General features: G+C 35.1%; 1 protein-coding gene across 1 annotated transcript in view; it reads right to left on the bottom strand.

Moving 5' to 3' along the window:
- The window catches only part of OLA1 (Obg like ATPase 1), a 177,338-nt gene that overhangs the window by 37,760 nt on the left and 121,718 nt on the right, over window positions 1-17,860 (bottom strand). Inside the window, exons 6-7 of the mRNA XM_003791508.3 lie at window positions 11,153-11,233; window positions 10,643-10,740 (exon numbers count right to left, since the gene is read on the bottom strand). Of these exons, the coding sequence (XP_003791556.1) occupies window positions 10,643-10,740; window positions 11,153-11,233 (179 nt within the window). The remainder of the gene's footprint in view (window positions 1-10,642; window positions 10,741-11,152; window positions 11,234-17,860) is intronic.

Below are 17,860 nucleotides of genomic sequence, written 5' to 3'. Positions count from 1 at the left end.
TTAAGGCAGAAGAAAATGGACTAAAACATATGGTATCTTCTCATTTCCCTGTTTATTTACCTATCAACTCCCTCACCCTAGCAACGAAGAATAATTTTTAACGAACTATATATTATATATTGGTTTACTATATTTTTTAAAAGTCAAATTCTATTTATCATATTAACATATGTCTATAAACTGATCTGTAATTATGGTTGTTTTGGGGGTCTATTCTGTGCCACTATTTCAGAGTTGGCAATTAGGTAAGATTTTTAGTTTTGGTTTACAATTAGCGTATTTTTTCCTTTTCTTTTTTTTGAGACAGAGTCTTACTTTGTCACCCTCAGTAGAGTGCCATGGTATCACAGTTTGCAGAAACCTCAAGCTATTGGGCTTAAGCGATTCTCTTGCGATAGCCCCTCAAGTACCTGAGACTACAGGCGCCCACCACAATGCCCGGCTATTTTTTTTTTTAGAGACAAGGTCTCGCTCTTGCTCAGGCGGGTCTTGAACTCCTGCGCTCAAGCAATCCCAGCCTCCCAAGTGCTGGGATTATAGGCATGAGCCACCACACCCAGCCACTACTATTTTTTCCATAAAATTTTTTACACCTGGCGTTGCTCAGAAATGGATGCTAATGTGATGCTAACATATATTGTTGTCTTTCAACAATAAGGTGTCAAATAAAATTGTAAGGCAAAAACAGCCACAACAAAAGCTTATTATCTTAAGAAGCACACAAAACCTGTTATCTTGAGAACATTTTTTTAAAATTAACTAAAACCCTAAATAATTTGATGGAGATAAAATTTTCTGAAATAAAACATAGAAAAGTGCTAAAGTTGCTAAAGTAAATTTTCAAAGATTTTTGGGAATTCACAAATGTCTATCTTGTATTGTCACTTGGTCATCAGTCATTGCATGGGGAATAGGCACAACATTCAAATCAGAAGGATCTATTTCTACCACTCACCTCCTATAAGAACTAAAATCTCTCCAATTGCCTATCTATAAAAATGGGCAAGAAGTTTTACCCATTCCTCTATATCTCAGCAATTTCTAAGTTCAGAGTGCCTGTTATAGAGCAGAAAATAATAAATGGTTGCTACGCATGTCTTTTAGTTTTTTGGTTTGGTATAGGAAAAGCTACATCAATGACATTAAATGGGGGAAAGGGGAAAACAGGACAGACAAAAGAAAAATGGCACAATTTAAAATATAACAATTTAAACAATTATGTTTGAAAAGTACTAGTAACCTTCTGTCAGACATTCAGCTATGCTTGAGGGAAAAGATCTTTTAAAACATCATTTAAAAAGGCTAAAAATGATTACCAATGGATAGATGCTGTTTGATATTTTTACTTTAAATTTCAAAGTGGCCTAAATCCAAAGATGTTCCCCACAGACTATACTATTCTTTCTTTTTTTTTTTGCAGTTTTTGGCCAGGGCAGGGTTTGAACCCGCCACCTCCAGCATATGGAGCCGGCGCCCTACTCCTTTGAGCCACAGGCGCCGCCCTGTACTATTCTTTTTAAAAGAATTTCTAAGGAAAATGCTGATTATCACCCAGGAACATTGATGACTATCCTTGACTTCAATGACACATATTTATAGTACTGAATAGGCATCTCTGAAGATGATAATTCTTATTTCTCTCTATTGATGTAAGCCTACTTCTAAACTAAAATGTTGAACTCTTAATCCAATGATGATGTTTTATTTCAGTAAAATTCAATTCAAGGTCAATGGTTTAGTGTAATGAGGGCCATGATGGAATATATCTAAGGATCAAATAAAGTAATGTAAATTGAAACACTGTAAAGCTCTAGACAAATATAGGTTATTACTGTTTCTTAATAAAGTTCAATCTATTTCTTTGTGATCATATGTCAAGAAACATTTTAAATGTGCTTCATGAGTGGCAGTATGAATTGGCAAGTCACTAGAAGAGCATGGGAAAGGAAGGACGAAATTCCAAATAAATCTTACGTAATTGTAAATATAACTTAAAAGGTATCCGGGCACTTTGGGAAGGTGAGGCCAGTGGATTGCAAGACCAGCCTAAGCAAGAGCAAGATCCCATTTGTACTAAAAACAGAAAAACCAGCCAGAGGTCTGTGGCAGGTACCTGTACTCCCTGCTATCTGAGAGGCTGAGACAAAAAGATCACTTGAACCCAAGAGCCTGAGGTTGCTATGAACTATGATGACACTATAGCACTCTACCTAGGGCGCCATGGCGAGACAGACTGTGTCTCAAAAAACAAAAACAAAACAGTTTCTCAGGTCAAGAGCTCAAGACTAGCCTAGAAACACAGTTAAGACCTCCTTACAAACATCAGAAAAATGAGCAGAGCATGTTGGAGTGCACCTGTAGTCCTAGCTATTCAGTAGTTTGAGGCATGAGGATTGCTTAAGACCAGAAGCTTTAGGCTGCTGTGAACTATGATGATGGCAAAATGAGCCTTTGTCTCAAAAAATAAAACAACAAAAAACAGTGATGAAAAATGTTTCTGGACTGTAAGAAATCAACTATAGCGAACTAGAAAATAAATGATGTTCATTTTTAAAACCCAAATTAAATTTTAGAACACATTTAGGATATGTTTAAAATCTACTTAAATGCAATGCATTTGACGAAGAATATTTAAGTTCTTTTCAAGTGGTAATGCCCTATTAACACTTCGACTAAAATCCAAAGTCTTCCCCATGGCCTAAAAAACTCTGCAGGAACTGACCCTTGTCTCTCTTGAGCTTTTTTCTTTTTTTTTTGCAGTTTTTGGCTGGGGCTGTGTTTGAACCCACCACCTCTGGCATATGGAGCCGGTACCCTACTGCTGTGAGCCACAGGCACGGCCCCTTGAGCTTCTTTTCCTAAGACTCTTTTCCTTTTTAATTCTACCTGGCTACCTCAGAGCCTTTGCACTACTGCCCTCTCTCCCTTGGATTGAGCTTTCCTCAGATTCCCTCATGATATGGACTCTTACTTCTTAAGGCCTTCCCTGACCACCCCAACTAAAAGTCTCCCGTTACTCTGCTTTGTTTTTATTCATTGTCCTAATCATTTCTTGACATTTATTAAATGTTTATTTCTTGGATACCTATTACTCCACAGTCTGTAAGCCTCATGGGAGCAAGGGTGTTTTCTGTTCACCGCCTAGAATGGTACTTGACACAAAAAAAGGGTCAATGACGACTTGCTTAAAAAGGCTGAAGAAAATATAGTACCTACCTCCTCCTATGAATATGCTCATAGTCTTCATAAGGAACACACATTTGTAATTTATACTCATAATGACAGTTTTTATGAAATTGGTTTCTTTTCTCAATATGAAGCACAAGAAAGACTGAATAGATAACACTAGGCAGTCTTATAAACAGAAAGATATTCAAAATACGTCAGTTATTTTAGAGCATATTTTTAGCAGAATTTAAAAATTGGTGATAAAAATGGTCAGCTACTCAGATACCAAACTACGTCTCACCTATACTATTTCTTTTTTATTAATTTATTTGCTCCTCTAAAATTCCCAATATACTATTTCTACAATATTGTGAATTAAATGGGCTTTTGAGGGTGAGTTTCACAATCAAATGTTTTTCACTGAGAATGCTTTCTAGGTCAATTTGGAATAAGGATGTGCCATAGTTTGAGTAATGGCCCTAGCTGCAAATACAAATATATGAATAGGTTTTACTTTCACTTGACTTTCATTCTAGTCAGACCAACAGCTTCCTATTATGAAGAAGATGGGAAAGAACATGGAGGGACTCAGAAAAGACTCATTTTACAAGGCTTGAGATATGGGAGAGGAAATTATAAGTAGGGAAAGACCATGTCTTATTTACAACCCCATCCAGCAAAGTTGCTCTTCAACTGGGTATTTGCATCCTTGAGAATGCCGTGTACAGTTCCTCAGTTGGGAAGATGACCACCTTGAATGCTTTACTTTCCCTGCCTCACCTGCGACACACACATACACCCATTTGAAAAATAGAGAAAACGAGATACAGGAGATCACAATGGGACTGTTTTAAAAGGTTTTTATTTATTTATTTATTTTTTGAGACAGAGTCTCAAGCTGTTGCCCTGGGTAGAGTGCTATGGCATCACCGCTCACAGCAACCTCCAACTTGGGCTGAAGTGATCCTCTTGTCTCAGTTTTTCTATTTTTAGTAGAGACGGGGTCTCACTCTTGCTTAGGCTGGTCTTGAACCTGTGAGCTCAAGCAATCCACCTGCCTAGGCCTCCCAGAGTGCTAGGATTATAGGTGTGAGCCACTGCAACCAGCCTTAAAAAGCTTTTAAAAGAACAAATACCTATTTTTTTTTAAAATCATGTTGTAACAATTAAAGAATGATTTACTTTAACGGAAGCCAAGGGCGTGACAGTAAAATCCTCTAACCTACAAATGGTGAAGTTACAGGGCCCAATCTGAGAGAGAGATGGGGATGGAGTTGTATGATAGCATGCTGTCATGGGAACTTCACTGCTGTACTTATATATGTACATGTAATAAATTTTGTTCCCTAATTCATATAACAGAAAGAAAAGACAAGAGAACATATCAGAATACAAATTCAGAAGGACAAACACATCTTTTCTTTATTACTGAATTCTTTTTTAAGCTATGATAATTAAGTGTGGAAAGTATTATTTATACAGAACACATTTTATGTGAACAATCTGAATGGACTGTCTTCTACATGAAAGGCTAAGTAATTTAAATGCCCAAGGTCAAAGAGCTAGTTAGCAACAAATAAGGACCACAGCACTAGTATATCAAATTAAATTCTAAAGTAGTACTCTTTTAGTACAAACTGCTGGATAAGATCTCCCTAATTACAAATAGACTATATTCTCAAAGTTTCTTAGAATTCTTTTTTTTTTTTTTTTTTGAGACAGAGCCTCAAGCTATCCCCCTGGGTAGAGTGCTGTGACATCACAGCTCACAGCAACCTCCAACTCCTGGGCTCAAACGAGTCTCCTGCCTCAGCCTCCCAAGTAGCTGGAACCACAGGCACCTGCCACAATGCCCAGCTATTTTTTGGTTGCAGCCGTCATTGTTGTTTGGTGGGCCCAGGCTGGATTCGAACCTGCCACCTTAGGTGTATGTGGCTGGCGCTTTAGCCACTTGAGCCACAGAAACAATGCTATTAATGATCTGTATTTTGGTCTAGCAGTCAAAAGTCTATTTAACTCATCAAGTAGTTAAATTACAACATGAATTCCAAAGGTAGATCTTGTGCACAGGAGGGATGGGCAGAGAAAATTAATACTCCTCTCCTATACTGCACAGGCAGGAGATATTAGGCAAAACACTGAAATTGCTCAAATTAGCACCCTCTCCCTTCCTTTTCTATAGCCTTCTATAGCCTTCTATAGCCTTCTCCTTATTCAACTCCTAAGCACTACAGTCAGGCTTCATTCTAAACCCTGCACAAGGTACTGTCCTATGTCTCCTCCTGCCAATAGTCCTAAGATTTCTGAGCTTCAAAATTCTCTACTTCCACGAAGTAGTAGGCAAACTCCTATTCCAAGAGTATAGCTTATCCCAACTGATAGCTGTGGAAACAAAATCTGACTCAGAAAGCACTAATCTATGAGACACAGATTTTTTAAGCAGATTGTCCTTGAATTATTCACCAAAGACGGTAGAAATTCAGGGAAATTCTTTATGTACAAGAATCATTCATGATTTACAGAACACTGTAAGCTATACACAAAACTTCATATTTCATTTCCTAGATCACAGATGTGTGTGCATGCATAAGGAATATATTTTAATTTCACAAGAGAGAATCCTAAGGAATACTTTCTTTCTTTCTTTTTTTGAGACAGAGTCTCACTTTGTCACCCTGGGTAGAGTGCCATGGCGTCACAGCAATGTGTGCCACAGCTCACAGCAACCTCAAACTCTTGGGTTCAAGTGATCCTCTTGCCTCAGTCTCCAAAGTAACTGGGATTGCAAGTACTTGCCACAGTGCCTGGCTAATTTCTCTATTTTTACTACAGATGGGGGGTCTCACTCTTGCTCAGGCTGGTTTTGAACTCCTGACCTCAGGTGACCCACCTGCCCTGCCTCCCAGAATGCTAGGACTACAGGCGTGAGAGTCAACATACCCGGCCTGGAATACTCGTTTTTTTAAAAGAGCCTAAACCTTTTAATTTCTAGAAGCTAGAAAAAATTTTCTAAAACTTTTCCTATTTGTGTAGAGCCAAATTCTTCAGCTAGTTAAAAAAAAAGACAAAAGTCTGACATATTTGATAAATTACATCACTCACAAATCAGTAGATCAGCACATGGTGCTAATGAAGATTACAATTGATGCTTCCAAATGTATCATTTTCTTAAATTCAGTGAACCATCTAGCAAATAGAAATCATTGGCTATAAGAGTATTGGGCAAAATGTAAAGAGGCCAGAGGAAATTCCCAATATGCACAAAGTCAATAGCAGTATGTTTATAAAAAAAGACATATTTTCTTTTGTGATTATCTCTTTCATAATAAGAATCAGAACTGTACAAGTACATCATTACCCTTGATAAAAATATGAAATTGCTAAAAGTAACCAAAAACCATTTAATGAAAACCAGACAGAAATTCACAAATACCACGTGTAAAAATATATTCAAATACAAAAGTACATCTGAAAAAAAGAGATTCCTAAATGGGCAAAGGCTTTTCCTCACTCCCCCTTTCAGTCTTCCATCTCTTGTAATAAAAAGATCAATTTTCTTTGTGTATTCTTTTTAACTTTCAATATTCTGATCAGAGGAAGTAAGAAATAATGAAATCCACAAAATTCATGCCAAATATTAGCTGGAATCCTAATTCATAGTATAAATAATGCTATTTCAAAAGTTTCATCAGAGTAGGGATTTTTTCCACAGCTATATTAAATTTCTAGCTTACATGAACAATCTTGACAGAAATTGATGACCCTGAAATAGTTTTCAGAAACAGTTTTACAGATATATACACACACATAGACAAAATTATGTGTCAAAAATCTTATACACACTTCCACCTACATACATAATTGCTGAGATATACCAGCTGTAATTCTCATAAGCAGCTCAAGAAATCCAGAAAATATCAGATCTATTCTAGGATTCCCCCCAAGCCAGGCACATAATGTATAGTATCTCCCAATTATTTTTAGTTTTTGTGTACAGATTATATGGAAACTAGCAAAACCAGGAAGGTGTATATAGAAGCAGGAACGGAATCATGGTTTAATAATAAAAACTTTTCCTATTTAAAATTCATTTAGAGAAACTGGCCCATTTCTCTTTATTATACAACAGCTTATAAGACTTACCAAATGTTTGTCTACTTATCTTCAATAAATTTCATCACTCAGGTTAACTGATTTTTTTATAATATGTGTACTACCTGAAAGGTAATGTAACTATGTGACTATAAGCCCACCAGGGTATATGCAAATGTATGTCACACATGCACACATAGAAGTCTCAATGTCTTACATTTTAGTCATATTTTCCAGTTGAAAATGGATATATAGTATAATAAACAATAAAACATAATTACCCTTTATTAACAAGGATGTCAATAAAGGAAAATTTAAAAAGGTGGGGACGAGAACAAAAATGGAACATAATTGGTAGCTATTAGGTACACAAAACATCTAAAATTATTCTACTGATTCCATAATTGGATGGCATACACTACTACCAGATCAGCAAAGGTGCAAAGATTGAAATTTAAACCTCCAATTAAGCAATGGTTTGACAGTTCTAATGTCCTGTACCTGCTTGACACCATGACTCAATAGGCATCTCAAATGAAAATTAATAATGCATATAGTATAATCTCAGTTATAAATATCTGATCATATTTAGAAAATGAAAAATCAAGTGTTCAAAAATCATTAGTACTCATCCCAAACAAAAACTTCTACATAGTTTTATTTATTCAAGAAATAGCAATTTGTAATAATAATAATAATAATAATAAAAAGGTTTCTGTGGATTCCCTTCTAACATCTTGATTACTGTCATCTGATCACAACACAACTGCAGCTAACCCGGCTGCCACGTCAGCTTTTCTTCAGGGGCTAGGTCTTTAATCATAAATCAACGAAATGACTAATTCAGTGTTGTTAAAACTAGCGAGTAGAGGGTTGGAGTCATTCCAGTTTTTACATCTTTCAAAAGGTCAATACACCTACTCAATAACACAATAGACTTATCTTTCAAAATGCTTCCTTCTTTTCCAGGATTGAAAAATAACATGTTACCATTTAAATTTAAAGTGAACTTTAACTAGTAATTAAAGTGTTCACTATTTCTGAAATGGTGACCTACTAACATTATGTCAGTTTTAGTCTTCCTCTTGCAGCCAAAAACCTTTCTCTTTCCTGACTGTTTAAAATAGTTTTCCAGCTCTAAAAAACTCATGAAAATATGTATTGTTATTTCCTGCATTAGTCTTATTTGCTACTGTAATGTTTTATGTTAATCTTAAAAAACAAAACCTTTTTTTTCCTGCTAAAGAAGCAACTAATGCAAATGGAGCTTAGATGTAAATATCATCAAAAAACAAGATGCTAATACAATTAAAAGGATTAGTAGTTAAAATGAATTTTAACTATTTACATCTGTTTGCAGTATTATAAGTGATGAAAACCTGTGTTCATATCCTTCATAATAAAAATTTGTTCTGCACTTTAATACAAAGGCTATGTTGCATAAACAGAGGATTTAAAGCTATAGCAGAGTGGCTGAATGAAAGGTAAATGGCAATCTTTCTGGCTCCAGTAGATGCCATTCCCTATCGCACAATGTCTCCCACTCATAAATACATGACAAATACTTCCTCAATCATTTTTTACGAGCAGGGATGCACAGGGGGTAGTCAATGGCTAGCTTGAGGGAAAATAGGAACAGCAGGCGGCAGAAACTGTACAGAAAATGGCTATGTGGTAAATTCTCTTCTGGAACATCACTCAGTTACCCAGTCTTTGATCTTTCAGCTACAATTACACTAACTTCCACAAGATCTGGATCCCTCCCCCACTTCACCCCCCAAAACACATGCATACCAACCCCAAACCAGAGCATTAGTTATACATAAAACTTATTAACATTTGGTTTTATAAAATGGGATCATTCATACTTCCACATTGTTATAAATTAAAATTTCTATTTAGACAAGAGTTTACTTTCAATTGGCTATAACCATATCATCATCACAACTGGTCTCACAAAAAACATGGGGTGTCTGGCGACAGCTAAATCACAGACTGGCGTCTCCTAAACAGTCTGTCTACCATTAGGGTCTGGGAAATGGTATTTACTATACAATTAGAGCCAGGAGTTCTACCTGTAATCATCCAAATACAGGTGTGAGAAGCCCCTTTGGGCAAGGAAACTGACTCATCCCTTTTCATTTAAACTTTGATGTCTGTATTGTTTCAGGAAACCTTACCATTCATACTATAATGAGAAGATTTATTAACTTCAGGTCAAGTAATAAATTTTAAAATTCCTTCCCAAAGGTATCAATTTTTAACACATTAATCATCAGATTTACAAGAATTTAAAAGAAGAATCGATTATTTTAAAGTTAATTTCTTTCTGGAGGACACTGATCAGTTTGAACTATATTTTTATGTTAAATTTATGCTTTCTAGAATATTACCAATGAAGAGGCTAAATTTAGCTTCCTATCAGGAACACAAAGTGTCTTATAGTGATATCAACAGGGCATTTTTAGTTGCAGTAATTTCACAGAATTTATTCTAATGATTTATTGGAGTTAACCATCTGACATTAATTATTGTTTTGGCTTCTAGTCTATGAATGTTTATTTTTCAGTTTAAAGCCTTCTCACTCTTTGATATCATATGGAAATGAGAATTTTTAATGGAAAATTGAAACCATGTGCATCTAAGTACTTAATGAAGTACAGGGAGAAACCCACAAAATATTTTAGGAGAATTCAGATATTTTGCTTTGGATAGTTTTGATTTGTTTATATGACTCAGTAGTATAAAATACTGAGAGTCCAGTGAGGCAAGTCAAAGTGAATACCACGCCAAATGTATATATGCCCACGTGTACACGAACACATGATTTTTTAGACTTGTTAGTGAAAGAAAACCAAAATGATAAGCAACATGTGAATGCACAGTTTTTACCTTACTATACCTTTAAAGCGTTGGTAACAGGTACCTACTTGGCTTTCTCCCTGTCTCCCACAGGCTGTTTTTCTTAAACATTCAGTTTGGATTTTAAGATTTATGCCCAGCTACACCCCTACGTGGATATTTTAAAGTCATATATAACATCAACACAACTAGAAATTCTTAGCTTAAAAACATCTACTGTTGCAACCGCGTTCATTCTCATTCTGCAATGGAAATAAACAATAATATCTAACAAACTTAAATTTGATAAGTAAATATGTATGATTCAGCATTGCCTAATTTAATTCAGTTTTTCTAAATTCTCTCAGTGCAAATCAATTTGGAGACTTATCTCTGAAGGAAAACATAAGGCAAAGAGTTCTCATTCATTTTAAAGTTTTTAATAATAAAAGAGAAAAATATTAAAGTCAAACATGCATGCGTGTGTGTGTGTGTGTACAGACATGATGTGTCTGGGTATAATTGGGGAGGAAAAACTTACCATTTGTTTTTCTTTCTAATGTAGTCTTTTTCAGAAAGATTAACCAAGTAGACCATTGGTTTTGAAGTCAAAAACAAGTGTTTATTCAATACTTCGATCTAAAATGGGAGATGGAGAAAAGAACCCCTTTTAAAACTTGAATAAAGATGGAAAAAATTATTGAGTAATTTGAAAGTAAACTTGCTTTAAAACAAGTAAGCATTTTCTTTCTTCTTCTTTTTTTTTTTTTTTGGTGGTGGTTGTTTTAGCAGGCTTGGGCTGGGTTCAAATCCATCAGCCCTGGTGCAGGTGGCTGGTGCCCTATCCACTGAGCTACAGGCACCACCAGCATTTTCATTTTCTAATTCTCGTTTCCAAAAGATTAGTTGTTATGAATTATCATGTGGGAGGGAATAAGCAATCACTAACAGAAGTAAAAGTTTAGATACGATAAGTGTAAAATAATGACAACTCTAATTTGTTCTCTAAGAAATGAAAGGTAGTAACAGATGGCATTACATTTAAACTTACCTCTTTGTCATTCCAGTCATGATAGAAGCGAACAGGTTTCTTTTGATCTATAACCCAGGATTTGACTTTGCACATTATATCCTATACATGATAGGGGGAAAAAGTAAATAAAGGATGAATATTAAGCATTTAAGAACTAATTATTAAAGTTTTCAAATCCCTAAAATAAAAATAAAATTTCTTTTTTTAAAAATAAAGTTTCTTAATGAAAAGGGGAACTAAACTACACAAATAATTTTTCAACATCTCATTTAAAAACCAAATAATAATAAAACATTGTGGTATTACAATTTTAATATATAAAATGAAGAATATTAGCAAAATTAGTAACAGTCTGAAAAATTTCAAGACAATTCAATCATACCAAAGACTAAATACAAGAGTTAATAACATTTCAACATTACCTACTGATGTCACATGTAAGACAAACATTTAGAGATATACTGGAGAGAGACTATATTTTTTTCCCTTAAAAAGAAAAACAAACAAAATAGACAAAATTGAGCCTGTTATTGATCATCTACCCTCCAAAAAATTAAATCAACTGACCAAAACCCTTTTTATTTTGAATTAATTTTTTGCCAACACCTTCTCCCTGTCCACTTCTCCTAGCCGCACCCCCCACCCCCCCACCTGCCAAAGCCTCCATTACACAATGGCAAGAGCCCTGCTCTGGTGACCTCCAACCAGCTGCATTCACTTTCAGAACATCTCTCTCTGCTGGAAATCTAAAGGCCTTTTAGTTAGCAAGCTAGTGTGCATTCAGAAGGAGTAACTGCAGGAAGAGCCCAATGTGCTTTGTTTCTCTGGCCTTTCTTCACAGAAAGATTAATCATCTGTGAAATGGAAACGGCAAACAGCAAGTGACACAAACTGAACCCTTCAAGCCTTTCCTCATCAGTTTTGTGGTTCTGAATCTAAAAGCTGCGTGTGGCAAGGTTCTCCTTACAGGCAGGTGTTAATAAAAGGCTCTCAGGTCTGAAAGGTCAGACTTAGCTCTTCGAGGAGAAGAAGTATATTTGAGAGTCATCTGGTTTTTTTTTGTTGTTGTTGTTAAAGATAATTTATAGATATGCTTTAAATATGCATTTCTCAAAATTTATTGTAACACAATTATTAGTAACAGATTTCTTGGATTTTCACTGATGTATTTTACTTTCCCCTAATCAATTATTCTCCTATAAATATCCACTTGTATAAATTATCTCAATATTTAGTATACCTTCCTTCCAAATCTTGCGTTACCTACAGGAAAAATAAGGAAAAAGCCTTATATCCTTAGATACTGATTTGAAACCCTCCAGGCAAGGACTTCCCACAGATTTTAACAAGGAAGGGGCAAGCTGAAAACTTTTAATGAAATCTAACATGTTCTGCTTAAGAATAATCACTTTTACTCTTCTATAACTGAATTTCACTCATAAATGTTTAAAAGTGGCTAATGTAACACCATTTCCTACAAGGAGAAGATCAAAGTGCTATATTACAAATGCATTATGATTAAAAAAGCCCTGTGCAGCCTTGCTATTAACTGTTCTTTAAACCCTAAAAGGCTTCCCATAGATCTCACTTGGCACTGCATATACAACCTTTGACAAGTAATGTAGACCATTTTTATTCATTGCCTAAAATTGTAGGCAATTATGTGCGTCACACTGGCCACCTGCAAATTCTGAATGCCTGCTCTAGTTGTCAGTGCAAAAAACTAATGTCGGAGGGGATTAATCTAGGGGGAGAGAGTCCTCTTTAATGGCTCCAGCAGGTGAAATGGCCCAGCTGGTTACTATGATGAGTGGCTAGAACAGCTTATGTAGAGACACGCAACAAGATTATACAAAAGAAGGAGAAAACGGTACCATCTTATATTTGGTTCCATTAGTTTTTTCAATTAAAGAAAGGAAAGAAAAAGTAGACGAAAGAAAGCCAAACCAAAAATAAGGAAAGGAATTCAATTTTAATCATATAAAAAGTGTAAAAATACTTTTGTAACTATAAACATTTTTACAAAACCAAAGCGCCTCAGTAAGTGCTGATCACTAGTGAAGGAATTTCAGTATTTCTCTTTCATTAAAAATAAACTAGACCATTATTTTAGACATAGAAATTTTATCACAAAAGCATTTTGGCATTACTTTTCTTTTTCTCACACCACAAAATTATATTACAAATTAGAACACTCAAATTTGATTTAGAATTAATTCATAAAGTTCTCTAAGAGAGTGTTCCTTACCACCACATTCACATCTTTTTAGAATTTATAAATTATAACCTAATTTTTCAACAGCTGAAAGTAAAATATTTTGTATCCACTGTACCCTTAATTATTCCTAGGAAGATTTAACAGCTGAGAAAAGGCACCTTAGATTTACTAAAACTGTCAGTTTTAAAATAGACTGCTCTTAGATAACATTATATGAATGATCAGTATAAGATATAGTGTGGTGCAATGTTTTTCTTAAATAAATACAAATTTTAATTTTAGCAAAAAATTAAAAGATGTTGTATTCCTTATCTGAAAAACTTCTCACCAGATAAAGAAAAATATTTAGGCTTGTTTGGATATAATACTCAATGGACTGATGCTCATATGTATAAACACCTATGTTAATAATGATGATTAGAAGAAAAGGTTCCAGTTAATTGAATGAGGTTAATGGGGGGGAGGGTTTCCAATACATATTTTACCCACTTTTAACAAATTAGAATATAATAAAAATATAAATAACACTTTCAGCCTTGGTGCATTTATAAGTTAGGAGTTCACATTTCTCTTATTATATAGAAACATATATGCAGGAGTACCAAACTGGATTGTTCTGCTAATTTTAACAAATTCTTAATTTACAAAATAAATTGTGAATATTATTAAGATACACAAAAGTTCCTGGTTATGTGAATTTTTTACAGTTAGATTGCAGTTATTTGAGTGTACTAACTTGAGAGGTAACAGTATAATGCTTGAGTCTACCATTTAACAGGTCTGATACTTTATTGATAAAATGCAGATAAGATCTACTTCCTGGAGGCTGTTGTGAAGATCAGAAGAGATAATGCATATACTATTCAGTGCAGTCCTCTATAAATGTGAGTAGTTGCTATTATTGTTATTGAAAGATTAAATACCAGTGATCTACAAAATAGCAATATATTTTCTTGGGTGCTCCTTTAAAGCATATGTACATCTTTTCTAATCTGTATATTTACTAATCCTTTTCTTCAAATTTCAGTTATGAAAATATTAACTTTCTTTGTGAAATCTCAAGTCAGGCTTCTAATTTCATTATTCTACAAAACTAGCTTTTGCTGAATGATCCCTCAATTGCAAAGAAACTTAATCCAAACTCAGTTTGAATACGCTGCTCTTTTGCTTTGACCCTTGAGATGGCTTTGCATTTAACTTTATAGAAATGCTCTAATTTCTTGATCATTCTTGTTTTTGTTAATAGCAACTACAATGTATTTAGATTTGGGGAGTATGCCCAACTTTCCATAGCTATTGAGTTGCAGAGCTGAAATTCAAATTCAGGTCTGAGTGATTTGAAAGTTCATGCTCTGCCTAACACTTTGGCTTATTTGTCTTAATGCTCCTTGTTTAGCCTGGAGATCCCCAAGGCTGTTGTTCAAAATCTTCTCATTTAGCTCATCAGAAAAATTTAATATTGTTATTTTATTATTAATATTTGGATATAATAGCTGACTGTCAATCCATGTATCACAAAAATACTTTTCTTTGCACACAATAATAACCCAGTCATTAGACTTTCCTATGCTTCTTTGATATTCTTCAGTTCCCACAGCAAGATTATTAATCTATGATCCATAAATGGATTTCATGGGTTCCTTAACATCTAAAATCATATGTAAAGAAAGCTCTGTTGTGTGCCTTTGACGGAAGATGGCACATATTTTCCAAATGTTTTTCAAAGGGATCCATGATGCAAAAATCAAAAAACCATGGTTGCTAGTGATTCTGTGCCAATACTCAAATGTTCAACAGTCAATTAAGTAAATGTTCTAGGCCCCTGGACTCCTAGACCAGAGGTAGACACTGATCTAAAAGTTGCTTCAGCTACAACCTCCACTCAAAAAGATCAATACTGTGCTGATCCACACTCTACCTACTATAATGTTTATTTAACACAATTTTAGTTAAAATCATAACAGGGATAGAGAACATTATAAATCAAACATATTATTTTTACAGAATTAGTTACTTGAGAGTAAAAAAAATTTAGAGAAAAAATGTAACTTGCCCTACTATGGTTAAAATAAACCATAAAACTACAGTAATATACAGTAGAACAGTATAACATGGCACAAGAGAGATATAGATTTTAAAAAGCCATTAATTGGAGATTTTCTAGTAAGTTACGGGATGATAATATTATAGAACACTGTATCCATTAAGACAAAATATATCTGAATGTACGTTTGCATGAGAAAAAGTAAAAAAAAAAAAAACAAAACACTAAGTGAAAACAGCAGGTTCAGAACAAGAAAATAAAGTTAAGAATATAGACACTTTGGCATCAGATTTGAGTTCAAGTCCTGGCCCTACTCCTTTAGCTGTGTAACCCTGATTGTTCCTATAAAATTGGGATAATAACTCCACTTGAAGATGCAGTGTATATGAAGATTAAATACATGTAAGACAACTGGCACAGTTTCAGGCACACAGTAAATATTCAACAGACAATATGGACAGTAGAATGCATAAAGTAATTCAATTTGTGAGGAATTCTAAAACTATCTGTTTAAATAAATATACTCAAATAATGAAACTGGACAGACACTACACCAAATTTTTAGTAATAGAAATTTTTAGAAGCTTAGATGCCAGAGAACTTTTCCCTTTCTGCCTTTCCTTAAAACTATAATGATGTTTTTAAATTTTTTAACCAATTAAGTATCATATTTATAATAGAAAAAGATAAATGTATATTGAGAGGGTGAGAGAGAGAGGAGGACTTTATCTATTCTCTGCCCATCACCTGTAATCCTAAAATTTGACGGCCTTAAATGGATAGACTTAGTAGTTTATTGAGGTAACTAACTCTTACTCTGTCATGATTATAACTTCTAAGCCTGATGCTTACTGTTAGCAAAACCTGCCACTCTAATAGCTGATACTGATATCCAGATGAGCTGAGTTAATGCTAGTTAGGTAGCTTTAACACTGACAGCCAACAGAATTGGGGCAAGTTTTCCAACTCAAAAAAGTCTTGCTGGAAGTCCCTACTACAGATTCGCCAATTGCCCTCTTTAAATACCTCAAGTTGCAGAAAAACCAAACTAAGCTTTCTCTCCTAAAGAGACCTCCACTATATATTCTAACTTGATGTTTAGCATGTATCAGAATCATGGTATTAAGCATCTGTTGCACTACCAGGCGAATGCTATTTATCAGGCCAGAGTTCTGATCCCTGACCACCGTCTTTCTACATACTTCAGTGACTGAAACTTTCAAAAAAGGATTAGGCACTTAAGGACAGAACTAAGACAACTACCAATAATGCTTTATATGACTATATATGGGTGGGGAAGGATACCCCCCAGCCCAAGAATTAAGACAACAGGTTAACTCTGGCAACAACCTTGGTGGAATACATGTTGGCAGCCGTGGATTTTTAGTTACACGATTCTCCAAGGCAGGTAGTGAGAAATACATCTTAACATAATGCTCTTGGCCTTGTCTGCTATAAAGTGGCAGTCAAAATGGACACCAATTTACACTTGAGGTATGGATCTTAGCAGAGGATCTGGCCATTCCTAAAAAGAAGAAGGCAATTGTTCTTATGATTACTGAAAATAAGTTTCTTTTCCTTCTTTATTTTTATTTATTTTTTTCTTTTTTGAGACAGTCTCACTCTGTTACCCAGGGTAGAGTGCAGTGGCATCTGCCTACTTCACAGCAAACTCAAACTCCTGAGTTCAAGCAATCCTCCTGCTTCAGCCTCCTGAGTAGCAGAGACTATAAGGTACCTGCCACAATGTCCAGCTAATTTTCTATTTTTAGTAGAGATAGGGTCTCATTCTTGCTCTGGTTGGTGTCAAACTACTGAGTTCAAGTGATTCTCCTGCCTCAGCCTCCAGAGTGCTAGGATTACAGGCACAATCCATGGTGCCTGGCCTAACTGAATTGTTTAAATCTCTAATATCCTTACTAAAATTTTACCTGCCTACTTCTTTCAAATACTAAAGGAAATACTGAGATTTTCTCTCATGACTATAGGTTTGTTTTTGTTTCATCTTTTAGGTCTGTCATTTTTTGCTTTATATATTTGAGGTTGTATTCTTAGGCACATACAAACTTAAAAAGTTATGTTTCTCCTTGGTAGACTGAACATGTAGTATTATGAAATGGTCCTTTTTATTTTTTTTTGAGACAGAGTCTCACTTTGTCACCCTCTGTAGAGTGCTCTCGCATCATAGCTCACAGCAACCTCTAACTCCTCTTGGACTCAAGTGATTTTCTTGCCTCAGCCTCCTGAGTAGCTAGGACTACAGGCGCCCACCACAATGCCTGTCTGTTTTTAGAGATGGGTCTCTCTCTTGCTCAAGCTGGTCTTTTTTTTTTTTTTTTCTTGAGACGGAGCCTCAAGCTATCCCCTTGGGTAGAGTGCCATGGCATCACGCTCACAGCAACCTCCAACCCCTGGGCTCAAGCGAGTCTCCTGCCTCAGCCTCCCAAGTAGCTGGGACTACAGG

The sequence above is a fragment of the Otolemur garnettii genome, unplaced genomic scaffold, assembly GCF_000181295.1.
Source record: "Otolemur garnettii isolate 467f Iridium unplaced genomic scaffold, OtoGar3 scaffold00048, whole genome shotgun sequence".
NCBI lineage: Eukaryota > Metazoa > Chordata > Mammalia > Primates > Galagidae > Otolemur > Otolemur garnettii.
This window is presented reverse-complemented; position numbering and strand designations above follow the sequence as displayed.